Below are 22,031 nucleotides of genomic sequence, written 5' to 3' on the forward strand. Positions count from 1 at the left end.
GAACTACTCTAGTTCCTTCTTTTGTATAGCCACGTAAACACACACACACACACCTCGTCCATCTCTGCCATTTGGTTTAAGCAGAGCCCTCCTTGGCGATTTCAGCAGAGTTCAGTCTGCGCTGAAGTCACCAGAAGACAGAACTCCTGACTCAGTGTGGCATTTAGGGCCTGGTCTCCCATATTTCTCCCATTTTATCCATTACTATTTCTCTTCAAGCACTCCACTCTGCAACCAAATGAAAATTTCGCCTCATTCCCCAAACACGTTGTGGCCTATGTATCAGCTTCTGTTTGGAGGACTCTCTCTCTGGACCACCTCCTCCTCAAACTCTACCCACGGAAACCCACCATCCTCGGCTGGCTCAGAAATGCCCCCCCACACCTGCGGGAAGTTTTCCTTCGGAACTGATTGTTTTCCTTTGGGTTCTTCCAAATGTGACTTAAGACTTCATTAGAGAACTTACCAAATTTTGCCTCATATTGCAGTTTACATTGCCTTTGTTCTTTTAGATTTAAGGTGCTTGAGGACAGGACCCACTTCTTATTCATCTTGTGCCCCATCAGTGACCCTGATTCAGTGCCCTGCACACAGCAGATAGTCAGTCGACATCCACTGAATTGAGAAAAGGGTTCCAAGCCAGGCAAAGGTTCAAACCACGTCAAGAATGACCTTCTCCATCATTGCTGGGTATCGACAACCAAACCAGGAGCTTTCAAGTAAACACTTCTTCCATCACTGAGAAAAGAGCCTCTATGACACACTTGCTTGCTCATCCTTGCTTATATAAGAGCATGCATCACAAACACAGCCAACAGCCTAAAAATACAGCAAAGTAAATGAAGAAGTAGAAGGAAAGGCGACAGAAGGTGTCACACAAGTGTGTCCACATGAATAGGATGCACTAACACTGTGTCTCCAACACAGGCGAGACCCTCAGACTCTCCCTCGGTGCCTGTTCTTCTTCTTTTAAGGTCAGAGATAATAACCACATTAATCTCCTTTTCCAGACCAGAAGGGCAGCAGCCAAACAGAATGGGTCAAAGAGTTAAAGTTAAACACAGGTAGCAGTGGCAGCTGCCAGGGAGGAAATGACACATCGTGCTTTGCAGAAAATGAGAGGGCTTTTGTCTTGGCCACCAGCCCAAGCGTAGCGACAGGGCCTGACAGCTTCGTTGAATTATAGCATGGGGCTCTGACTGGTGTTCTAAACAAGGATAAATATTAAAAGCACTTTTAAAATTGTTTTAAGTAGTTGCAAAAATGTTATACCATCAAAATGTTTTCACTGTCAAAAAGTAGGCTGAATTATGTTTGATAATCTTTGCTTAAGAAATATAAGCAATATAACAATGTGTATTACATATATATCAAGTATTATTATATATATCTATAATATATATTAAAACAATTTTTGGTGATATTTCTAAAATGTAACATATATTGCATTTTATGTATATTATATGTAAAAAATTTATTCTTTTCTCAGAAAATTAAATTCTGTGGAATAAGACTAGCTAACCTTAAGCTATCATTTATTAAATGCCCGCCACGTACTTTTCATGCCTTATCTCATTAAAACTCACAGCACCACACTGTCAAGTGGGTATAATTCTCCCCACTTTGCAGATGAGGAAAACCTCTCAGAGAGGCAACATGGCATGGATAGGAAGTGGGCGAGGGGGTCACATTCAGGTTCATGGGAACCCGAGGCCTGTGCTCTTCACCCATATGCACATGTTTGCTGGGGGCTGAGGAGAGAGCAGGGTGCACACAGCACCCCAACCTGGCACCCCAAATCGCCCCCGGCGATTCGCCTCACGCTTCCCGGTCTCCTCTGCCAGCGCTGCTGGGAACACCTGCTGTGTGTGGTCTGCTCCATTCTCTTGCTAACATTTTTATAGGAAAAGAAGTTTATACTCAGGACTAAAAGCAGTAGCAAGAACTAAGTCAGTGGTTGGCACATGGGAACGAAATATCTCCTTTGCCACCAAGTCCTAACCTTTTGAGTAGGCTTCACTTCAGCGGAAACTCAAGAGCTTGACCAGGCATCTTTGTGACAGGGGGCCCCTGACGTTGGGTCCAGGGGTCTTCACTCTAGGCCTTTCAGTCTCCCCCTTGATAGAATGGATTCAGCCACACAATCAGAAGGCAAGGGGGAAAGAATGTACCATCTCTATCTCTGAATTACTGTTTTTTGTTTTAGCGACAGACAGTGACCGGCTTCGTTGCTTCAAATACCCTCAGCCATCCATCGCCAGCAAAACCCACCCCATCACTATGGTGCGTCCCCTGTCGCTGAGCTCCGCCCAGTGGGACTCCGTGCCTGAGACCGTGAGCTTGCTGTTTCTCAAATGCTTGAGGGCACTCTCCAGCTGGAGTGGGTTTTATTTATAAGGAACATGGATTCAAGGATGCCCAGCGACCTGCCCACTGAGTGTGATAAAACTCCAAGCCCTTGTCCCTTATCGTCAAGGAACCTGTCTCTTGAGATAACCAGGGAGAATTTTGTTTTAGAAATATGAAAGAAGGATGGGGAAAATTCATGGTCAGGAGAAGAGTATTATAAACTCAAGTGCATTTCATTAACAATTAAAATGGAACTTGGAATGTCTGTTTGAATTCTGTTGGGAGGCGAAGGGAGTAGTAACCCCATTACAAGACAGCACAGCTCTCAGAGGCGACGCAGGGCTCCACTGATGTTTGCATGAGGGCCAGTGTTTGAGGATTCCAGCAAACACATGCTCATGAAAATGGTCTCTTTCGCTACAGCAAATAAAGTCTTTTACTATGTAGCTGTGGCTCTTCTTTTTGATCACAGACTCCATCGAGAATCTAATAAAAGCTATGGCTCCCCTCCCCATAAATTACTGGCATGCACATAAATCTACCAACCTGTGTGCACCATTCCTGGGAATTTATAGACTGCCTAAAGGTATCACGGACCCCAAGTTAAGTCCCCTACTCTGTAGGAACTCAATTATTTTTTTGCATTAATGTGTAACAATGGTATATAATAAATGATCTTGGCCGAGGCATCTCAGCTCTGTCGAGCATTATGATGAATCTCCATCAGATACTAAATGAGTTACTTATCATTTTAGAAGGAATCAGAGCCTGAGTCAGGCTTAGAATTCAGTGTCTGTTCCTAAACCCACGATGATGGATGCCCTAAATTACAGTCAATCAGCCGAGCCCTCTGTCTTGTCTCGCTCATGGAGCCTCCCTATTTTTCTTCTGGCTGGTTTAGCCATCCATCTGTTTCTATTACAAACAGCTACAGGGCTTTTGCTGGACCTGCAGCTTTTAAAACTGAGTATAAGGAGGAGAAAAAATCCAGTTATTTCAGAAGCAGAAATAGAGACTAAAGAGCTTGGTCATTAGCAATGATGATGAAAGAAAAAATAAACAGAGTTCCTACTGTGTGCTAATTACAATGCTAGGCCCTCTCACATATCTTACATCATTTAATCTATAAATCAATCCTGCTGGGTAGGTATCATCCGTCCACTTTTTATGTATGTGTAGCCAGAGGCTCTAAGAGATTACATGACATATGTAAGACACCGTGGGTAATAAATTGCACTAATATTTAAATATATTTGTGTCTGACTCTACATCTAGTATTTTTTCCTACTATACAACGCTTTTAAAAGTGTTTATTAAAAAAAAATCTGAGAGCTAACTCCATTCTTCCAGTGTCTTGAAATTATCTATGTCAGAGAGACCTCAAAGATTCCTCAGATGAAAAGATATGCATGGAGGAAGAAAGGTGACCTCCGCCTCCTAGAATACTCAGGTGAATTCCAACACTAAGGTCACATGGTGTTGGCCGAGCCACAGAGCAATTGAAACCTTACCTGGAGGACTGGGCTTCCGTCCAGGAACATTCAGCCTCACTGCCTTTTCTCTCGAGTCATGGCTAATTGAACCGCAGAGAGAATCAGTGGCATCAGACTAACGAGGAAACTTCACATCCTCCTTCCATTCACCCTCAGACACCTTCACCTGCATTTCCCTCCAGATCAAAACTCAAAGCCCTTATGAACCGTCAGGGCAAGAATATCAGCTTGTTTGGGGCTACAAAGAGGTCATGAGTCATTGTAAGGGGTCACGAGTCATTGTTTTGCTGTATTTGCTAAGAGCTCTGGGACACACCAGGTAACACAAGTAGTTCGTGCTATCTAGAATGATTGCTTCTCCCCACATCTCATTAGGGCTCAGTCTGGTATAAAAACCACAGTACCGTCTCCTCAAATCCATTTCAAGCACCCAGGTTGAAAACAAAGTCACACTACAGTTCTTTAGGAAAACGTCTCAGAGGTGTCACGTGTCCTCAGCCCTCTTTGACAGCTTCCTATTTCTATGTCTACTTTCATTTCTCTACCTTTCAGGTGGGGTGATGAGATGAGGTAAGCACCTGGTCTGAGCGCCTGTGGGTCCAGAGAACTCTGGCCCTGGGGCTCCACCTGGGGAACCACTGCTCTAGAGCAAATGTGCAGGCAGATAAGACAGCCTTTAATGTCTGCCCAGACAATGTCTGCCAAAGTCAGGCCAGAACTGCATTCTCCCTTGGTAACTGCCTCCTGCAACCCACCTAAAAACTTTTGGCAAATGCTTATTGAGGACCTACTACACACTGGACATTATTCTAGATATTGGACTACAGAGATAAATAAGATAGAGCTTCTGCCTTTGAGAAGCACTGCTGAGTTGGGAAGAGAGATTCATACTACAAAATTTCAATATAGCCTGACATTAGGGTATGCTTACGTGCAGTAGTTAGAGTCTATGAAAGCAGAGAAAAAGGCACCCACCCCACCCAGGGAACTCGGGGCAGAGGCTCATCTGACATGTACAATATGAGTCTCAAAAGATGAGGAAGAGTAAGTCCGGCAGGAACAAAAAAGCAGGATGAACATTCCAGATCAAAGAAATCACACAAACAGGCACAGAAGGATGAAATGGATGACATGTATGGACAACTAAAGACAATTTGCTATTTGTTACTAAAACTAAGTAAGAAGGAGACAGTGACAGGAGGTAGGGCTGAAAGGTAGGTAAGGATCAGGTCACGGGGGCCTTTTGTGCCATAATAAGTGACCTGGACTTTGTTCCGCAGGTTATTAGGAAGCAGATGTAGGCTTTTGGCAAAGCATTTACATAGTTAGAATGTATGCAGCTGGGAAGACAGACTGAGAAGTAAAGACGAGAAGCAGAGAGACTAATTTAGAGACCATTGTAGTAATCCAGTCAAGAGATATGATGGGGACCTGCAATTGGGCTGTGTTATAGAAGTGGAGATGAAAAGAATGGATTAAACAATTATTTAGGAGATAAAGTAGGGAAAACTCAGTGAATGACTGGATGTGGGATTGAGGGGTGGGAAGAACCTGAGATGACTAATAGTTAGAAATAAGGGGCTAAACAGGGATCAGGGGAGACTCCGACATCTCAGATTACGCAAAACCCAGCTACCGCGTGGCCGATACAATGCAACAATTCACACTGTAGTTATATAGTAGTGATCGCTTACGAATTAGACATTCACCACATCACATACTTTGATCCTCCCAACTGTCCAGTGAGAAAAACATTATTTGTCACCAATGAAGAAATGGGTTCAGGAACTGGTAAACGGACTTGGTCAAGATCACATAACAAAGCAGGAGTGGAGTGAGGGCTTGGGCTCAAGTTGACACCAGAAATCTAGAAAATGATCTTTCCTTTTAAGTTATACTGTATAAAATTGTCCATATTTGACTATTTTGACAATATCATATGGTTTGCCCTAACACTATGCCATGTTCAATGGAGGAATCTCATTGTCCCACCCCTCCGTGACAGAAACGCAGGCTTTCTCTCCACTCATCGAGGCGGAATCTTTCTGTGTCTGCATTCTAGTAGTTTTGTTTCATAGATTATTCTGCTACATTATGAGATGGAATTCAGAAGCCTGGGAGTAAACCCAAGGAGCAAGCTTTGGAGTAACTTCTTTGATCTGTAGAAAAGTGGCTTCTTGCCCTTCTTAGACTCTCATCACGTTTAGCTCACCTGAGGGCTGGCTCTCCAGGGACAGAGTCTAGCTATCTCACCAGGTTCCTGTGAAGGTCAAATAAGATAAGACCCGTGAAGGGGATTCATAAGCTATAAGTGTTGGCCAACACATAGCACTGTGTTGTTATTCTCTTGTCAGTAATGGAAGCAAAGGGAGGAGGACACAAACCTTTAGTCGATATCCTTCAGACCCCTTTCTGACTGTGAGAATATTCCCCACATCTGCACAGCTGCTGGGTGTTGATTACATCTAGCTATTTTTTGTTAAAATATACTCCATAGCCACTTTTCTTACTGAGACTTCGAGGGAGAGTCGGAAAGCAATTGCTTAGATAGGGGACGATCAGAGACAGGAAACTTAACCATCCTTAGCATTGCTCTCTTTCTATTTCATTTATCCTTCCTTTCTAGACCCTATCTTAAAGATTTTGCCGAAAAAGATTAGGTCTTTCCTACCCTGGAAATTTATATAGAGCTCGAGGACAGTGTGACCTGTGTGAGTGATTCTTCTGCTGCTTCTTCGTGCGTGGCTTCACATATCACATGCTCTTTCAGAGGCCATGCAAGTGCGTATTCTAATTCCAGTGTAAAAAGTCTTCTTATTATGTTTTAAAACATTGAGAAAGCTTTAGTTACTCGTTTTTAAAATGGAAATTCCTCTCTTCTGGGCCACTAAGTGGAGACAGTCGCCGAATTCACTCGCTCAGGAAGTATGGGATTTGATATATAAATCCTACACGGGATGTGATTTTTTAATATAAATCCTATTATATATATCCTATATTTGTAAATAAAAATCTGTACTTGAGAAGAACCATGAAAGACCTCATAAATAGCTTGAAAACCTTTGATCCCTTCTCCTCAAAGACTGAGCACACTATTCTCACCTCTTTTTTCCAAGACAAACCCCTGTCAAATAGCGTTAGCATAGCATTTATCATGTATTTTACGACTGGCTCACTTAGGCTGCACTGACAATGAAAATAGTAGGTGAATTGTCTCATCTCCTTCTTCTGATAGACGTGTAAAGAAGAGAAAAGTGTACACACACACACAAATCTCATTGTTTCCCCCAGGTAATAACTACAGCATATCAGGTTATTTTATTTCAGAGAGGTGAGTTTTAATTAAGGGCTTAATTTGGTAACACTTGTAAATTGTTATGTGCAATTGTATTTTTAAGTTCTAGGAAATTTCTGGTGCAAAATATTCAAATGCATTACAAGAAAAGAATCTCTCTTCTTACACATCCAGTTATAATTCATCATTTTCAAGGTGAGCAGGGAGAGAACATGCAAATTATGAGATAACCTCATGCTCCCCTCTGTTCTGCACTTTGGCAGTTTGGGTTTATTAGTTATGCTCAGCCTAAACACTGCGGTCGACTCTGGAATTTCAAAATTCAGAAAAATATTGCTAATTTGCCCAGACCGGCAGGAAAAGCTGGACGACCTTCACACTGGTGCCTTGCTCCTGGAGGGCTTTTGGCTGTTTTGGGGGCTTTGACACACACTATTTTGTTCATGCCTCATAACAACCATGACAGGGAGGCAGACGGCGCGACAGTTCTCTGGAAGAGGAGCCCGGGGTTCGTGAAGCCCAAGTCAGGGATTTCCAGGCATGGTCACACAGGGAGCTTCCAAAATGCTGGCATTCCCAGTCTTTGCTCCAGGAATTTATACATTCAAAAGTTTCCAAGGTGATTCTGATGTGGCTAGTCCGTGGCTCAGTATCTGGGAAGCTCAGGTCACAGGAGCAAAATCTAGGGCTCTCAAACCCTATGGCAAGTTTCTCTGTACGACCCCAGCTTTGAACCCCTCAGATCTATTTGGACTTTCGAGTCCCTCTAGCAGAACCTTCGTGTGGTCTGAGATGCTGAGATTCTGGTTTCTCCAGACCGCTGATTCTCTGCGCAGTCAAGTCTTCTCTGTGTTCACTTGACACCAGGAGCAACTTGGTCTGTGTGTGACGGAATTGGACAGATATGCTTGGGGCGTTGCTTCAGGAAGGCGGGGTTACAGAGAAAGGGATCCATGCACTGATCAGAAATGGTGCTTTGTTAATCCATTATAAGGAAATGCTTTCTACACCAGAACGGAAGCTGAACTAGGTAAGCATTTTTCAAACTACAGGCAATTACTCACTAGTAAGTCAGGAAATCAATTTACTGGTTTTCGACAAGCATTTAAAAGATGAAATAGAGTAGAAAATAGAGTGCCTCTCATATAGGAAGAGCAGGTGTTTGTTTTTTGTAAAATACTTCACTCTCCATCTGTGTCTATGCATGATGTGTATGTCTGGGTCCCGTGAACATATTTTTACTACTGTGGGGGTCAGGATAAAAAAATTTTGAAAACACTGGACTAGATCATTTAACTTCCTTTTAATTATAGATTTTAGAATCCTATTTTCACATACACACACACAGGATCAAAAACAAACCGAAAAAAAAAGAACCCAACTGACAAAAATAGTGTAAAGAGAAACTCATCTGAGTTTCTTATTAAAGAAGTATAAAAATTGCTTTCAGACAATCTTTGTGCTTCTTTTGAGGAGGACCAACCTTTGTGTGTGTGTGTGTGTGTGTGTTTTTTAAGATTGGCACCTGTGCTAACATCTGTTGCCAATCTTTTTTTTCTTCTTCTTCTCCCCAAAGCCCCCCAGTACATAGTTGTATATTCTAGCTGTGAGTGCCTCTGGCTGTGCTATATGGACACCACCTCAACATGACCTGACGAGTGCTGCCATGTCTGCACCCAGGATCCGAACCGGCGAGACCCTGGGACGCCGAAGTGGAGCGCACAAACTTAACCACTTGGCCATGGGGCCAGCCCCAAACTTTGTGTTCTTGAAGGCCGAGCGGTCCGTTTGTGTTCCTACTGAGGAGACTTTCTCACTGGTAGGGAGACATTGGGGCATGAAATCATCACAAACTGTCAACAATAAGAGTCTACGTGAATAAGCTTTTACTATGCAAACGGCATTCACTCCATACCATCCCAGGAGGCTAGGTACCGTAGAAGACCTTTAGAAAGTCATACCACCTACATAACTCTTGTTTCCAAAAAAATGAAAAACACCAAGGAAATGTGAGTGGCATCAACAATGAATACGACAGCTGAGTTCAGCAGAAGTGGTTAGTGAGGACCGGTCCCGGTCGCCTGGGCTTGGGAAGGCGAAGCGAGAGGTACAAGGTCTTGGCCCTCGTCACATTGCACTGCATTTAAAGGTGTCCCTCCAGCATCTCCCCCACTGTCTGGCTTTGCCAGGGTGGGGGTGGGGGAAGAACTGAGGAGGTGGCACTCCAGGCAGAGGGGACAGCCTAAACCAAGACATGGAGGTGGGAGGTGGCATGGGGCATGTAGCAGGCTTAAAGCTACTCAGAACAACTGGAATGTAAAGAAAACCAGGAAAATGGGGCTGAAAGAAACGGCCAAGGTCATAACAATTTTTCTATCATCTGTTAAGTTTGGACTTTATCTTGGAGGCAACAGGAAGCCACTGAAGAGTTTTAAGCAGGGGCTGATGTCATCAGACGCGTTGTTTGATAGAAAACTTTGGTGATCGTGTGCAGGAAGGAATTGAGGAGGGCAAGACTAGAGGCCTGAAAATCAAATAGGAGGGACTTTACAATGATCCAAGTGAGAGATGGTGATGCCAATGGTGGTTGGAATGGAGAAGAGTGGATAAGGTCAAAAAGGAAAATTACAACCTAAAATCGGCAGGACCTCATCATTGAGTGCAGGCAGAGGATGGATCTGCAGATTTCTATTTTAAGTAACTAGGATAAAGATGGTGCCATGTATTGTGCTGGCAAATACAGGAAAACAGGAAAACAAGTAAGTTTACCGGGGAGTTGAGTTCACAAACACGTTAATTTCAAGAGGCCAGAGGGATACGCAGGTGAAAACATTCATTTGGCGCTTGGGTATCCCACTCTGAAGCTCAGGAATAACAGCGTCGGAATTTAAGCAGGGCTTCAACCATCATAGTAGTCGAGAGCCAATCCTGAAATGAGGGTCTATTAGTCTTCACAACAACTGTATGAGATAGGCCATATAACTCTTATTTAAGAAATGAAAAAGCTGAGGCCCAGAGAGGTGAAATCACTTGCCCAAGGTCCCACAGTAAGCGGCAGAGAAGAACTCCAATGCAAGTCTGACTTCCAAACCTAAACTATTCCATCTTTGCTGTGATGCCTCTTGAGAAGGGAGTCTGGGACAGATGTGAACCCTGGGGGGAGTTGATATTTGAGAAGTGGACACAGGAGGAAGAGCTATTTGCTCTGTCGCACTGAGAGACTGACCAGGTTTCTGAAGCCCTGTAAAGACGAACGCTGCAAAGAGAACCTTGCAAATGTGGCAATGGCCACCTGGGCTTCTGAATATACGTCTGAAACATCCTCTGCAGCAAAATGTAAGAAGGGAACTAACTCTTATTGAGCAACTACTGTACATTAAATATTATACTCTATACAAGACTAAATAATCTCAGATAATCCTCACCACTCTATGATATATGATTAGCTATTATTGGCCTTTTACAGACGAGAAAATCAAAGCTTAGGGGAGTTAAAAGCTCACTGAAAGATAAAAGCCACAGATGGATGGTACTCTAGCTCATGATGGTCAGACTCTAAGGCCCACGCACCTTCCACTCTCCAATATACCATGTGGCCTTCCTGTCTAGTGAGGCGTTAGTGATGTCACTAGAACCGGTCATGCAGAGAGTGATCACTGAGTCTAAACAGGACAAAACCTTGAGCAAGTTCAAGTTGGTGAAGTTGGTCCATAACGCCCTTTAGAAAATTACTTTTAATAACATTTAAATTCTTCTCATAGATTTACTCTAAAATGCAATTTCCAGTAAGGCCCAAGGGTAAATCCAGCCCAGTTAATCCTGTCCTACTCAGTGACAAGTGGTGTTCATAGTTATGCTCCTGAGGGGCAGCAGGATCCTGGATAGGTCTTCGTGTTTGGGCTTCTTCCCTGTTCCAAGCTCTTCTCCACACTCTTGGCAGGGTGGTTTTCCAAATCTGCAAGTCTGATCAGGTCATGCCCCTGCCTAAAATCTGTCAGCTCTTTTCCTCATAGATCCACCCCCTTTCGAGGTGTACAAGACCGTTCGTCATGACAAGCTCACCTACTCACTGGCTTTATCTCCTGCTGCTGCCCTCGTGCCACACCACAGCCCAGTGACACTGCCCCCTGCATCCTCCCTCACAACGCGCCTTTTCAGCCCCAGGTGCTGAGCACACTCTTCCTTCTGCTTTGAATTTCCCTTTGCAACATGTTCACCCAGCAAAACTACTTGGGCTTCAGGATAAAACTTAATCATCACCTCCCCTGGGAAGGTCGCCTTGGTAACACCATCTAGGCAGCGCTGGTTGCCCTTTCCTTGCTGCAACTGTCAGAACTCGTGAATGCCTTATTATTATTATTACTGTGGCCTTTGTATTATTGCTGCCTTGTTATTGCAACTGCTTCTTGAGTATGACCTCTCATTTTCATGACTTCCCTTTATAGGAGGGCTCCCTGTGCGGGTTCTCCCTCCGCCTCTCCAGTTTCTAGCAGAATGATTGGCAAATGAAATAAATTTGATAAATAGCTGAACAAATGAAAGCTATTCAAATCAAAGAAAGATTAAATCTTAGATACAAATTTTTGTCTAAATGTGAGTCATAATCACACAGCTTTGTAATGAATCTTTTTTAAAAAATTAAATTTCTAGAGGATTACTGAAATGAACCCAAAGGCATGAACACGGACTGCTTAACATGCTGTGCACAAGGCTGTGTGTCAAACGCCAATGAACAAGAGCAAAGCAGAAGCTCCCTGAAGCCGGGGAAGGCGGTGTTTTCAAACGCCCGTTACAGCCGAGTCAACGCGCACATCTTCTGAAGGCTCTATGGGCATTCACGGGGCCTTGGGTTTTAATATCGCCTGCCCTTGGGGCTTAAAAGATGGTATCAGGGACCACTTCTGGGCGGACTGACGGAGAGATCCAGACTCTCTTCAGGGATAAATTGGAGCTCACCAGGTTGAACATAGACCCCAAGTGTCCAATTCCATGAAAGACAGGGTCAGCCCTTGAGCTACAGGAAACCTGAGGGGAGGACACTGCCCTCTGAGAGCCCCAAGGTCGCCTTGGTTACAGGAGCAGAAAGTTGTTTTAACATTGTTTCAGTGTTTATTCAGAGTAACACAGATCCTCACGTCATCCTGTCCCGTCCATTGTCCTCACATACGCCAAATTAAGAGGGGCAGTGACAAAGTCAGCACAAGGATTCTTGTAGTCAAACATGTAGACTGGAAGTCCACCTCTACATCGAAAATTCCCGCTCAGAGGAAGAAGATGATGCGGATTTGCAGAGAACGCTTGGCTTCGTACAAGGCGTCCTGGGAGGGGAGCCAGGCACCAGGATTTTGTCACAGCTCTGCCTCTGATCGGCTATGAGTTTTTAGGCGAGTCACCTACCCCGGCAGCCTCAGCCACTGACCAGTGGTCTAGACTTGGACAAGTCATGAAAACCCTGTAAGTCTCCATTTCTTCTGGCATAAAATGGGGCTGATCATACCTACCTGTGGGATTTCATGAGGAATAAAGGAGAAAACACGTGTGCTTGCCAGTGCCCTAGAGCAGAGGCGCCCATATCACTTGATGTCTAAGTAACATTTTCACAAAACAGAAATACCTAACAGTTCCAGTCACGAGGTAGTTGGGCACAAATAACTCGATGAGTATTTTTTTGTCCTTAACAACTTAGCAATTGTTTGATAAAAAAAATGATGCACGTAAGTTGAAAGAAAAAAATAGAAAAGAAAATAACAGTTTTATTGTATTTGTAAATATCTTCAACTACTTACTAAAGGGACGTGTGTGCTTGTGGGTCGTGCACAGACCGCCGCCCCCTTCATTTCCTGTTCCACACAGATTTTCATGCCGTCCTTGTTTTCATTACAGTAACCGTCTAAAACCCAGCTTTGCAAAGATATGAAGTCGTCTCAGGGAATGTGGCAAGGTCTAAGGTCGAAAGTGTGAAGGACCTTAAGCTCGTTCAGTGTCTGACGGATATTACTGGGTTCCGCCTGAAAATTTAAAGTATCCTGTGGCACCCACGGTAGCCTGGGGCGCCTCGGCACAGAGTTTGGGAACTATGGCCCTAGCACGTAGTAGGAGGGGTCAGGAGGGATCTGGACTAGATGAATTATCACTTTTAAGTAAATAATTCTATAATTTGTTAGTTTTTATTGCTTTTCTTATACTGGTCTGGATAGAATTCATGTAAAGAAAACAAATTTAAATCACCTGTTTCCCTTTTTTCTGGATTAAAAGGCACCTTTATCATCAAAACAAGTCACTGGTGTTAGCATCTGTATCTCAATAGTCTTTGACACTGAAGGTTGCCAGTATGTATTAATTATTGTAAAAAGAGGTAAATATCTTAAAAAATAGACACATGCTCAAGAGAACCGACTTCCCCCTACACTGGCCAGTTGTGATCTTTTCTACTTGAACTACAAAGGAATTAAAATATGTTCACAATCTACCAGCTACACATGGCACTACTTTTTAAGGAATGTTGCATTTAAATGCAAAAACACTCTATTTGGGGAATTTTTATTTATGAAAGATAAAAGCATTTCAGCAAGCATGCAAATCATGCTTAGATGAGGTGAAACTGGGGGAGGAGACAAATGTTGATGCAGAAAGTCCTTTTATTTGGCATGGACAGGGAATAGAGTATGCTAGAAAAATCCCACACTCTAGGAAGGAGAATTAGCACATAAATGCTGTCTGGGCTCCATCTTGTGTCAGTGGCCACTTACTGTTAATGGCTATTTGAAGTATTACGTTAAGAAGGATTCTGAGGAAAATTTAGGCTCTTTAAAATATTAGTGATGTCTGTCATGGATTCAGGAGCAGAGACTGGCACCACACATGCCACATGTTTGCTATTTCTGGCTGAAATGAGTAGAACTCCAGAACATCCTCTCCCTCCCACTTTTAAGGAAAAAAAAGCCAGATCTCATTTTGCTTACTTATTTTACTATTTCACATTAAAAATTAAAAATAATTATAAAGCAACTCAGGCTTTAAATAAAATTCTTAGTCTCATAGAATGTTGGATCAACAGCTTTCTGCTGTAACAGAGATGACTCAGGTCAGAGAGGGAGCACACACATCTTTGGGAATAGTCCCAGAGTAGAAATATTAGGAAATATTAAGAGCACAGCCACATTAAGTTTAAAAACACCTGAGCATCATTTTCTCCTACTATTCTGAAGGAATAATTCCCTTCATTTGATACTTAATAGTTTGCTGTAAGATGCTGTTGCAGTCTCCAAAACGCTCATCACGGATCTTTCTAAAAATCTTTTGAGATAATTGTAGATTCACATACATTTGTCAGAAATAATAGAGACACCCGTGTACCCTTCACTCCCTTTCCCATTCTGATGGTAAATCTTGTATGACCATAGGACAATATCACAACCAAGAAATTGACATTGATACAATCCACCCAACCATCCAGATTTCACCAGTTTTTACATGCACTTGTGTATGTTATGTGTGTATTTGTATTCTTTAGTGAAGTTTTACAACATACGTAGATTCCTGTGACTGCCCCCGTGGTAAAGCTACAGAACATTCAATTACAAGGATCCCTCGCACTACCCTTTAATAGGCACAACCACTTCCCTCCCTCCGCTCTTCCTAACTCCTGGTAACCACTAATCTCTTTTCCATCTCTATAGATAATTTCAAGAATATTATACAAATGGGATCATACAGCAAGTAACCTTTTAAGGTTGGCTTTTTCAACACAGCATAATTCCCCTGAGACCTCTTGAGTTTGTGTGCATATCAGTAGTTCATTCTTTTTGTCACAGGATAGTATTCTGTAACATGGATTCTGTAGAATGGTGTAACCATTCCCCCTTTATCATCAATGTTATGAAGACGTTAGGAAAGCCAGTGAATGGAAATGCCAAAATACCAACTCTTTTACATGCACAAAACCTGACCATGGAACTCAGGAGTTCACTAGTGTAACTCTTATCTTTACCTTTATCTCATATTTTGTGAGCTTATGGAAGGTATTTGGGGGTATCCTAAGATGCCTTAGCACAGGGAAAATCTGACTAACGGCAACAACACACGATGAGGAGAAATAATGTGTTTTAGGCTGAAAGCTGGGATGGATGACTTCACTGTGGCCTCTTCCCAGGATGGCAATACATTTCACTTCCAGTAGAAATGATGAGCTTTTGGTCGTGCCTGCCTGGAGGGTAGTGATGACAATTCTGAGGTGAGTCCACGCTCAGCAGGAGAAGAACCTAGCTGGTTCCTGATGTCTGCCCCAGGCATTGGTGGAGATATCGTCACATCTGTGCCAGTTGTTTGTCACTGGCAGTGTTAAAGCTAAAGAAAGCCCACATCACCTGAACGGTCCACGATCATCATGAAGTATATAAAAACAGTGTTTAGGAAAACAAACCTGATGAGTGTGTCTCTGGCACTGTTCAGACAAGGGGCTCCCAGCAAACGGAATCATTGAAAATTTTATCCCCGTGGTGGGAAAGCATGGTCCAAGCCAGAACCCCTTCATCACCATCTCCTGATTCCTTTTTATTCCAACTCTGCACACATCAACAGAACAGCTCATTCTGAGAGAGAAAGCACTGACCACAGGAGCCAAAAGTTTTCCCTTCCCCTAACATTTGGGTGTGTAGTAAGGGACAAGCAGGGTGCTAATGCCTTTTATAAACATTATCTCATTAGTTCTCACACAATCCTGGGAACTTGGGTCCTGTTACTGTCCCCATTTGCAGACGAAGACTGATGCTTAGAGAAGTTCGGTAACACACACACGCTGGGAAAAGGAAGCCTTGGTGTCCGTCTCCATGGCTTTTCTTGCTGCTGGACCTCTTTCTAATTTTGAATTAATAAACTGGAGTTATGCTCAATATGCGAATCTCTCATAAGTCTGGGCCGCATGCTCATTGACGCGGTCCTGGGGCCTGGTCACTTCGGAAGCTGGCAAAATCAAGAGCCCGGATCCCCAAGGTTAAGGACCAGATCTGGGAAAGGGCAACTCAATGAATTTTCTAAGCCACTTTGCTTAGTCCTGAGCCAGGCTTCCTCAGCCACACCCTTCCTCATCACACTAACAAACCACAACTCAGAGTTCAGCACAAATGGCAGACGTACTGAAAAAAATGGCTGTGGTTATATTTTCAGCACCTACAGGGTGGGAAATTATGTTAGTAATAACAGGTCTAAAAGATTGGGACAAATTTCCCAATGCGACCCACAAAGGAGGAGAAAGAAATAATTTTGAGGACTAAATAAGTGTTAGGAGTTTAATGGGTACAAACCTTTACATTCCAGCAAAATAAAAAAGTTTCTATTTTTTTCTTTCACATATGTTGTTTATTCCCATTAGAGCATCCCACGAATACTCTTCATTCTCACTTCTAGATCTGATACAGAAGTATTTTTAAATTTCTAAATTTGTACTCACATTGCACTTTATAACTGAAAGTTGTGAAGAAGAAAAACGCTTTCTTGTTATAAGGCAACCATGAACAAGAGTCTTCCACTTCTCCTCTCATAGTCTTATTCACCAGGAATCTTGCAAAACTTAGCAGAAATTTGTTCTATTCTTTAATTTAAGAATATTATTAGATAAATATTCTTTAAAATATGTTGGTGTCTCAAGTTTATTTAGGAGAAGAGGAAACCAAAGCATATGAGAGATTAAAAATAATACTTGGCAAGTTACACAACAAATGAGGAACAGAGCTAGGTCTCAGCTGGGTCTGTTTTTGACTTCAAGTGAAATATATTCTGCCGTATAACTCACATCAGCACCGTTTTCCTAAATGACTGGACGGCAATCTCCTAAGAGATCTAGGTGCCGAATCAGCCACATGCAGTAATAAGTGCTATGAGCCAGCTGGCTCCACCAACCCATGTGAAAAGTGCACAGACCTGTGGGGCAAGAGAAACTCTCACTCATCGCTGGTGGGAATGCAAAATGGTACAGCCACTTTGAAGACAGTTTAGTGGTTTCCTACAACACCAAATATGCTTTTACCATACGATCTAGCTACTTGAGCTCCTGGGTATTTACCCAAAGGAGTAGAAAATTTATGTCCACACGAGAACCTGTACATGGATGTCTGCAGCACCTTTCTTCATAATTGCCCAAACTTGGAAGCAACCAAGATGTCCTTCAGTAGGTGCCTGGATGAATAAACTCTGGGACCTCCAGATAATGGACTATTATTCAGGGTTAAAAAAAAAAAAAAGAACTATCAAGCTATGAAAACACGGAGGAAACTTAAATGCATACTATTAAATGAAAGATGCCAGTCTGAAAAGGCTCATCCCGCATGATGCCAACTACAAGACCTTCCAGAAAAGGCAACACTACAGAGACTGTAAAAAGATTAATAGTTGCCGGGGATTAGAGGGGAGGGAGGGACGAACAGGTGGAGCACAGAGGATTTTTAGGGCAGTTAAAATACTCTGTATGATACCACAATGGTGGATACATGTCATTATACATTTGTCCAAAGCTGTTGAATATACAACACGAAGAGTGAACCATAAGGTAAACTACGGACTTTGGGTGACAATGATGTGACCATGTAGGTTCATAGATTGTAGCAAATGTACCACTCTGTTGGGGGAGGTTCACAGTGGGGGAGGCTGTATGTGTATGGGGGGCTGGGAGGATACAGAAATTCTTGGTGCTGTTCACTTAATTTTGCTGCAAACCTAAAACTTCTCTAAAACATAAAGTCTATTAAAAAAAACAGTGAACAGAACTGGCAAAAGAAGGGACTTTATCAAAATGGGGGGAAAGGAGAATCTGTGTCCATCACCTAGATAAGATCATTCTCATAGGCTTCTGTTGAGCCTAAGAATCATACTCTTGGCCTAAATAAAGTAAAATTATCTGAGAAAATTTTCTTGTTTAGCAATTGGATCAAGATTCTTTGTAAGGAGAAATCTGGCATTGTTTGGAAAGTGGTTTGATAAGATGCTTTGGGACTTTGGTACCAAATCCAGAATGTGGAGAGAGGCTGCAGGATAGAAAGAAGTGTCAGAGACCTCTTCTCTCTCCCTGAAGTAGTATGGTCAATGCTCAACTTTAGAGAAAAATTAATGAACACAGAAGCTTTCAAGTTTACTGTGAGTGCACGATATTAAAATGTCTCCATTGCCCCTGAAAAATATTTAGCAAATTTTACATTCCTCAATAATGCAGAAAGAGTGATGAGAGCGGGGTTTTTTTTTTTGTTGGGGTAGTTTGAAAAAGAGGACAAGTGGGCCATTGACATCTGGGCTTCAGAAATAGAATGTCATTCTTATTTTTAAAAATTCAGATATACAGCACACACACTTGAAACCAAAAATTCAGATGAAAATTATTTTCTAATGTGTCTTCCAATTTTATAGAGATTCACCATAAGACTCTGTTAATCAAACTAACAGATGTTGACAGAATCCAATTATTCTTATGAACACACAATGAGGATAACATTTGTCTTTATCTTCAAACAGATTAGGATTACCCAAAAGGCCATCTATGCACTTGCTTAGGGCACTGAAAATGGGAAAAAAATTTTGAAGAGTGATATTTCCTAAACCAAGTACAGAAATTTTTGAAATTTGCTAGACTTTCTTACCCTTATTTGATTGAATAGCATCATTTTTATTTTGAATTAGATATAGTGGTAGAGTAGATGACAACATCTTTTCAGTACTCTTAGGGTCTTAATCTAATTTCTGTCCCCAAGGAATTTAAAAACTCATTGGGGAGGTGAAAACACACAGGAAACAAAGATGCTACACAGCATTCTATCATCACACGACAAGCAGTATCTCAATCTGTAAACCCAATAGAAATTTTATGAGACCTTGACATAGTTTTATAGAAGAGATGAGACTTAAGCTGGGCCAGAAGGACTGGGAAGGACCTTGACACTCAGAAGGAGAGGTGGAATTTTTACAGCCACAGAGTCTGAATAGCCAGCCATTTCCATGACTTCTGAAGATGGTTCCTTTAAAAGTCTTTACTTGCAGGTAATGTTTTAGGAATTTGTCGTCAAACACCCTCACTTGTTGATCGTCAGGGCTTAGGGTCATTAGACATAAGGGAACGCAGCACCAGCAGAGCGTTTTCTGTGGGTGTTTGGATTTTCACCACAGGCATGGAGCTTGATGGAGAGGGGCAGGAAGTCCCAGCACAGCGCAAGAGCCCCTGGGAAAACCCGTCTTCAGGGAACTCATGGCCTAGAAAGGCCAACAGTCTGAATGTGCTTTGAGGACTCTTGACCTTCTAGTTCACTGTTTAGGGAATCTGTTTTGTTTCGTTTTAAGAAATGAAGAGAAGGAAATTTTTGTGCCCAAATGATTTAAGAAAACAAAGTCTAAAATAGACAGATCTTAGCCTCTTCGGTGAACATCAAATTAATTCCTTCTATTTCCTTCCAGTCATGAGAATCCCCTGAACTCTTCGCCTTCTCTTCACCCCCACCCAATACCATCACCCCATAGCATATAGGGATCAGAAATCTAAGTGAAGAACGTTAATGATGACATATTTAGATGCTAAACAGAACATAAGACATGTTTTTGAATTGATTAAAGTAGGCTTGTGTTTTACTGCTGGGGAAAAAATATTAGGAAGGTATGGGTTCTACTTCTGTTTCTTGCATTAGGTAGAAGATTTTTTTTCTTTTCTTACCACATTTCTACCAAATCTTACTCTTTTAACTGCCAGACCAAGGAGGCTATATATTTCCCTTATTTAAAAAACTTAAAGGACACTTAACAATAATAGAATTTTGGTTACTTCAACGAAAATGTTCAGCTGAGGATCTATTGCAAATGGTGTCCAAAGAATAAAACACGAATTAAACGTGAAATCAAAAGGGAGATAAGAATGAAGAATGAGAATGGGATATTGTGAAGGTTAACTGCACATGAGCTGTGCTTAGAGCTTTCTAGATCTTGACCTCCAGTGAAATGGAAAATACAGGAAGGAAGATCAACTAGAAATAGTGAAAAATTAACTCTCTTCAATTAATTCTTATTTCTTTCCTTTCACTGTAAAAGTCAAATTACCATATATTATTAGTCTGAATATATCTTTGCCTTGGATCACTTGGCCTCAAATATTGACAAATCTTGCATATTAATATATTGGTCCTTCCTAGAACATCGAAACACCATTGCTCCATTTTCTGAACAGTTCAATGAAGTAGGGGAGGTCCTAACATTTCCACATTTTGTAGGTGGAGTCACTGGAGGAGAGAGAGGGCAATGCTTCTAAGAGACTCTACTGTGAGTCAGGGGCAACTTGGGGTGTAAGCAAGAGTACTTGGGTATTATTTTATTACTTCAGTCTAATGCCTCAAGGGGACAAATATCTATGCAGTGATTCCAGTTTTCTTTAGTTAGTGAGAAAAGATGATGTCCTAGCAATAATTTTCCTTCCTTCAAGGGGATCATAGTGGCTCAGACAGGAACTAGCCATGTAAACAAATGTAAGACCACGTGACAAAGGAAGATGCAGAAGAAAGATACTGTTCATCTCTGCCTGTTGGAAGATGGGGCTCAACCAAGGACGCGCATCGAAATGCAGCTGAGACAGCGTAGCGGTTTCCTCTTTAGTTTGCCGAATGACAGGGTGTCTGGCTCAGAGAATTATTCCTATATGTATTTAGTCACATACTGAGGAACTTGGGTTTTTGTTTATTAAAATTAAAATTAGGATCATCAGTTTCTGCAATGGTTAAATCCAGCTTGTAAGCGAATAGTCAGTCCCAAAGGTTGAGAAAGCTTAGGGTGCATGAGAACAAACTAAGGAGCTCACTCAATGCAGTGACGGGGCCCACTCCCCGAGGCTCCGTAGAACCCTGAGGTTCATCTGAATTTCGAGCAAGCACTTTAGGAGATTCTGGGGCAAGGAGATTGTGGCACACACTCTGAGAATCCTTTGGATGTATCCAAGCTTCCCTAACTACTTTCTAGAGCTGATGGCTCATCTCTTGTGCAAATCCACCTTCAGGTCTCATCAAAACCACTTCGACTTTTCTGGCATATATCCACTCTAGCTGGGCATTTTATTTGGGAAACCGTATATAATTTGAGGTACTTACAGGCATATCTATCTCACCTTCTCCTCGATAAGTGACTTTTAATCAGGGCCTAAAAAGTCATGTGTAATTCAGATATTTATGAATCAATGTCAAACACATCAGAGATTTGATGTATTAAAGAACTTTATAATATGTGTAAAATAAAATCACTTCCTAATCTATATTTTCTTCAGAAATCTGAGTTTAAGTTGGGTTTGCTTTAAAGCAACATACACCTCTAGGTTAACATTCTTTTTTCTAGCATAGTGCAACTGGGTGTCACTCTGTTAAAGTGACTAAAGACCTGAGGATTTAGGAACGAGATTTGGGGGCTAGATAATCTGAGGTTATCCCAGATGGATCATCTTTTTAACCTGTTTCATGCAGAGATAACTCGAATTGCTTGCTATGTCCTTGACCGAAAAGGGTTAACTGCCTTTCCACTGCCATAAACTGGCAAAGCCCTTTACAAAAAAAACGATGTTCGGTCTGTGAAGTGTGTTTTCCCCTCACTTAGTCAAACACTTAGAGGTAAATGCCTTTCCCCGATCTCCCAGAGAACAATGACTCTCCATTCATATTTGTAGGCCCGGGACGTGACCCGTTTTCACACACAGTTTCCCTGGAAGGGACGTTAACAGTGAAATCCTTCTACCTCCCCTTGCCAGTTCATCCGGCCACTTCTCCTGAGAAAAAGTACCTCAGAGCAAAGCCATCCCTTCCCAAAGGCAGCGTTACACAATCAAGGATGTTCTATATTACCCAGCCCGTTGCTTTTCTAGTCCACTTCTACTCATTCAGAATTTATGAACG

The 22,031-nt window shown here is 42.1% G+C and overlaps 1 protein-coding gene and 1 long non-coding RNA gene across 30 annotated transcripts in view; one reads left to right on the top strand and one right to left on the bottom strand.

Annotated features, from left to right (window-relative positions):
• The window catches only part of SGIP1 (SH3GL interacting endocytic adaptor 1), a 198,500-nt gene that overhangs the window by 123,210 nt on the left and 53,259 nt on the right, over positions 1-22,031 (bottom strand). For 3 of the 29 annotated variants that reach the window (XM_070592723.1, XM_070592717.1, XM_070592705.1), the window contains exon 1: positions 467-740. The exons of 22 other annotated variants lie outside the window; for them this stretch is intronic. In XM_070592723.1, coding sequence (XP_070448824.1) covers positions 467-563 — 97 coding nt within the window. In that variant the 5' untranslated portion in view covers positions 564-740. Of the gene's footprint in view, positions 1-466; positions 767-22,031 lie in introns of those variants that run through there. 4 more of the 29 variants (XM_070592704.1, XM_070592702.1, XM_070592716.1 and 1 more) reach the window with 2 other exon arrangements.
• Positions 813-2,610, top strand: LOC139079187 (uncharacterized). Its single transcript, XR_011532559.1, has 2 exons — positions 813-974; positions 2,207-2,610. It is a non-coding gene; the product is annotated as an uncharacterized lncRNA (long non-coding RNA).

This window comes from Equus przewalskii, chromosome 24 (assembly GCF_037783145.1).
Source record: "Equus przewalskii isolate Varuska chromosome 24, EquPr2, whole genome shotgun sequence".
In the NCBI taxonomy this organism is placed as follows: Eukaryota; Metazoa; Chordata; class Mammalia; order Perissodactyla; family Equidae; genus Equus; species Equus przewalskii.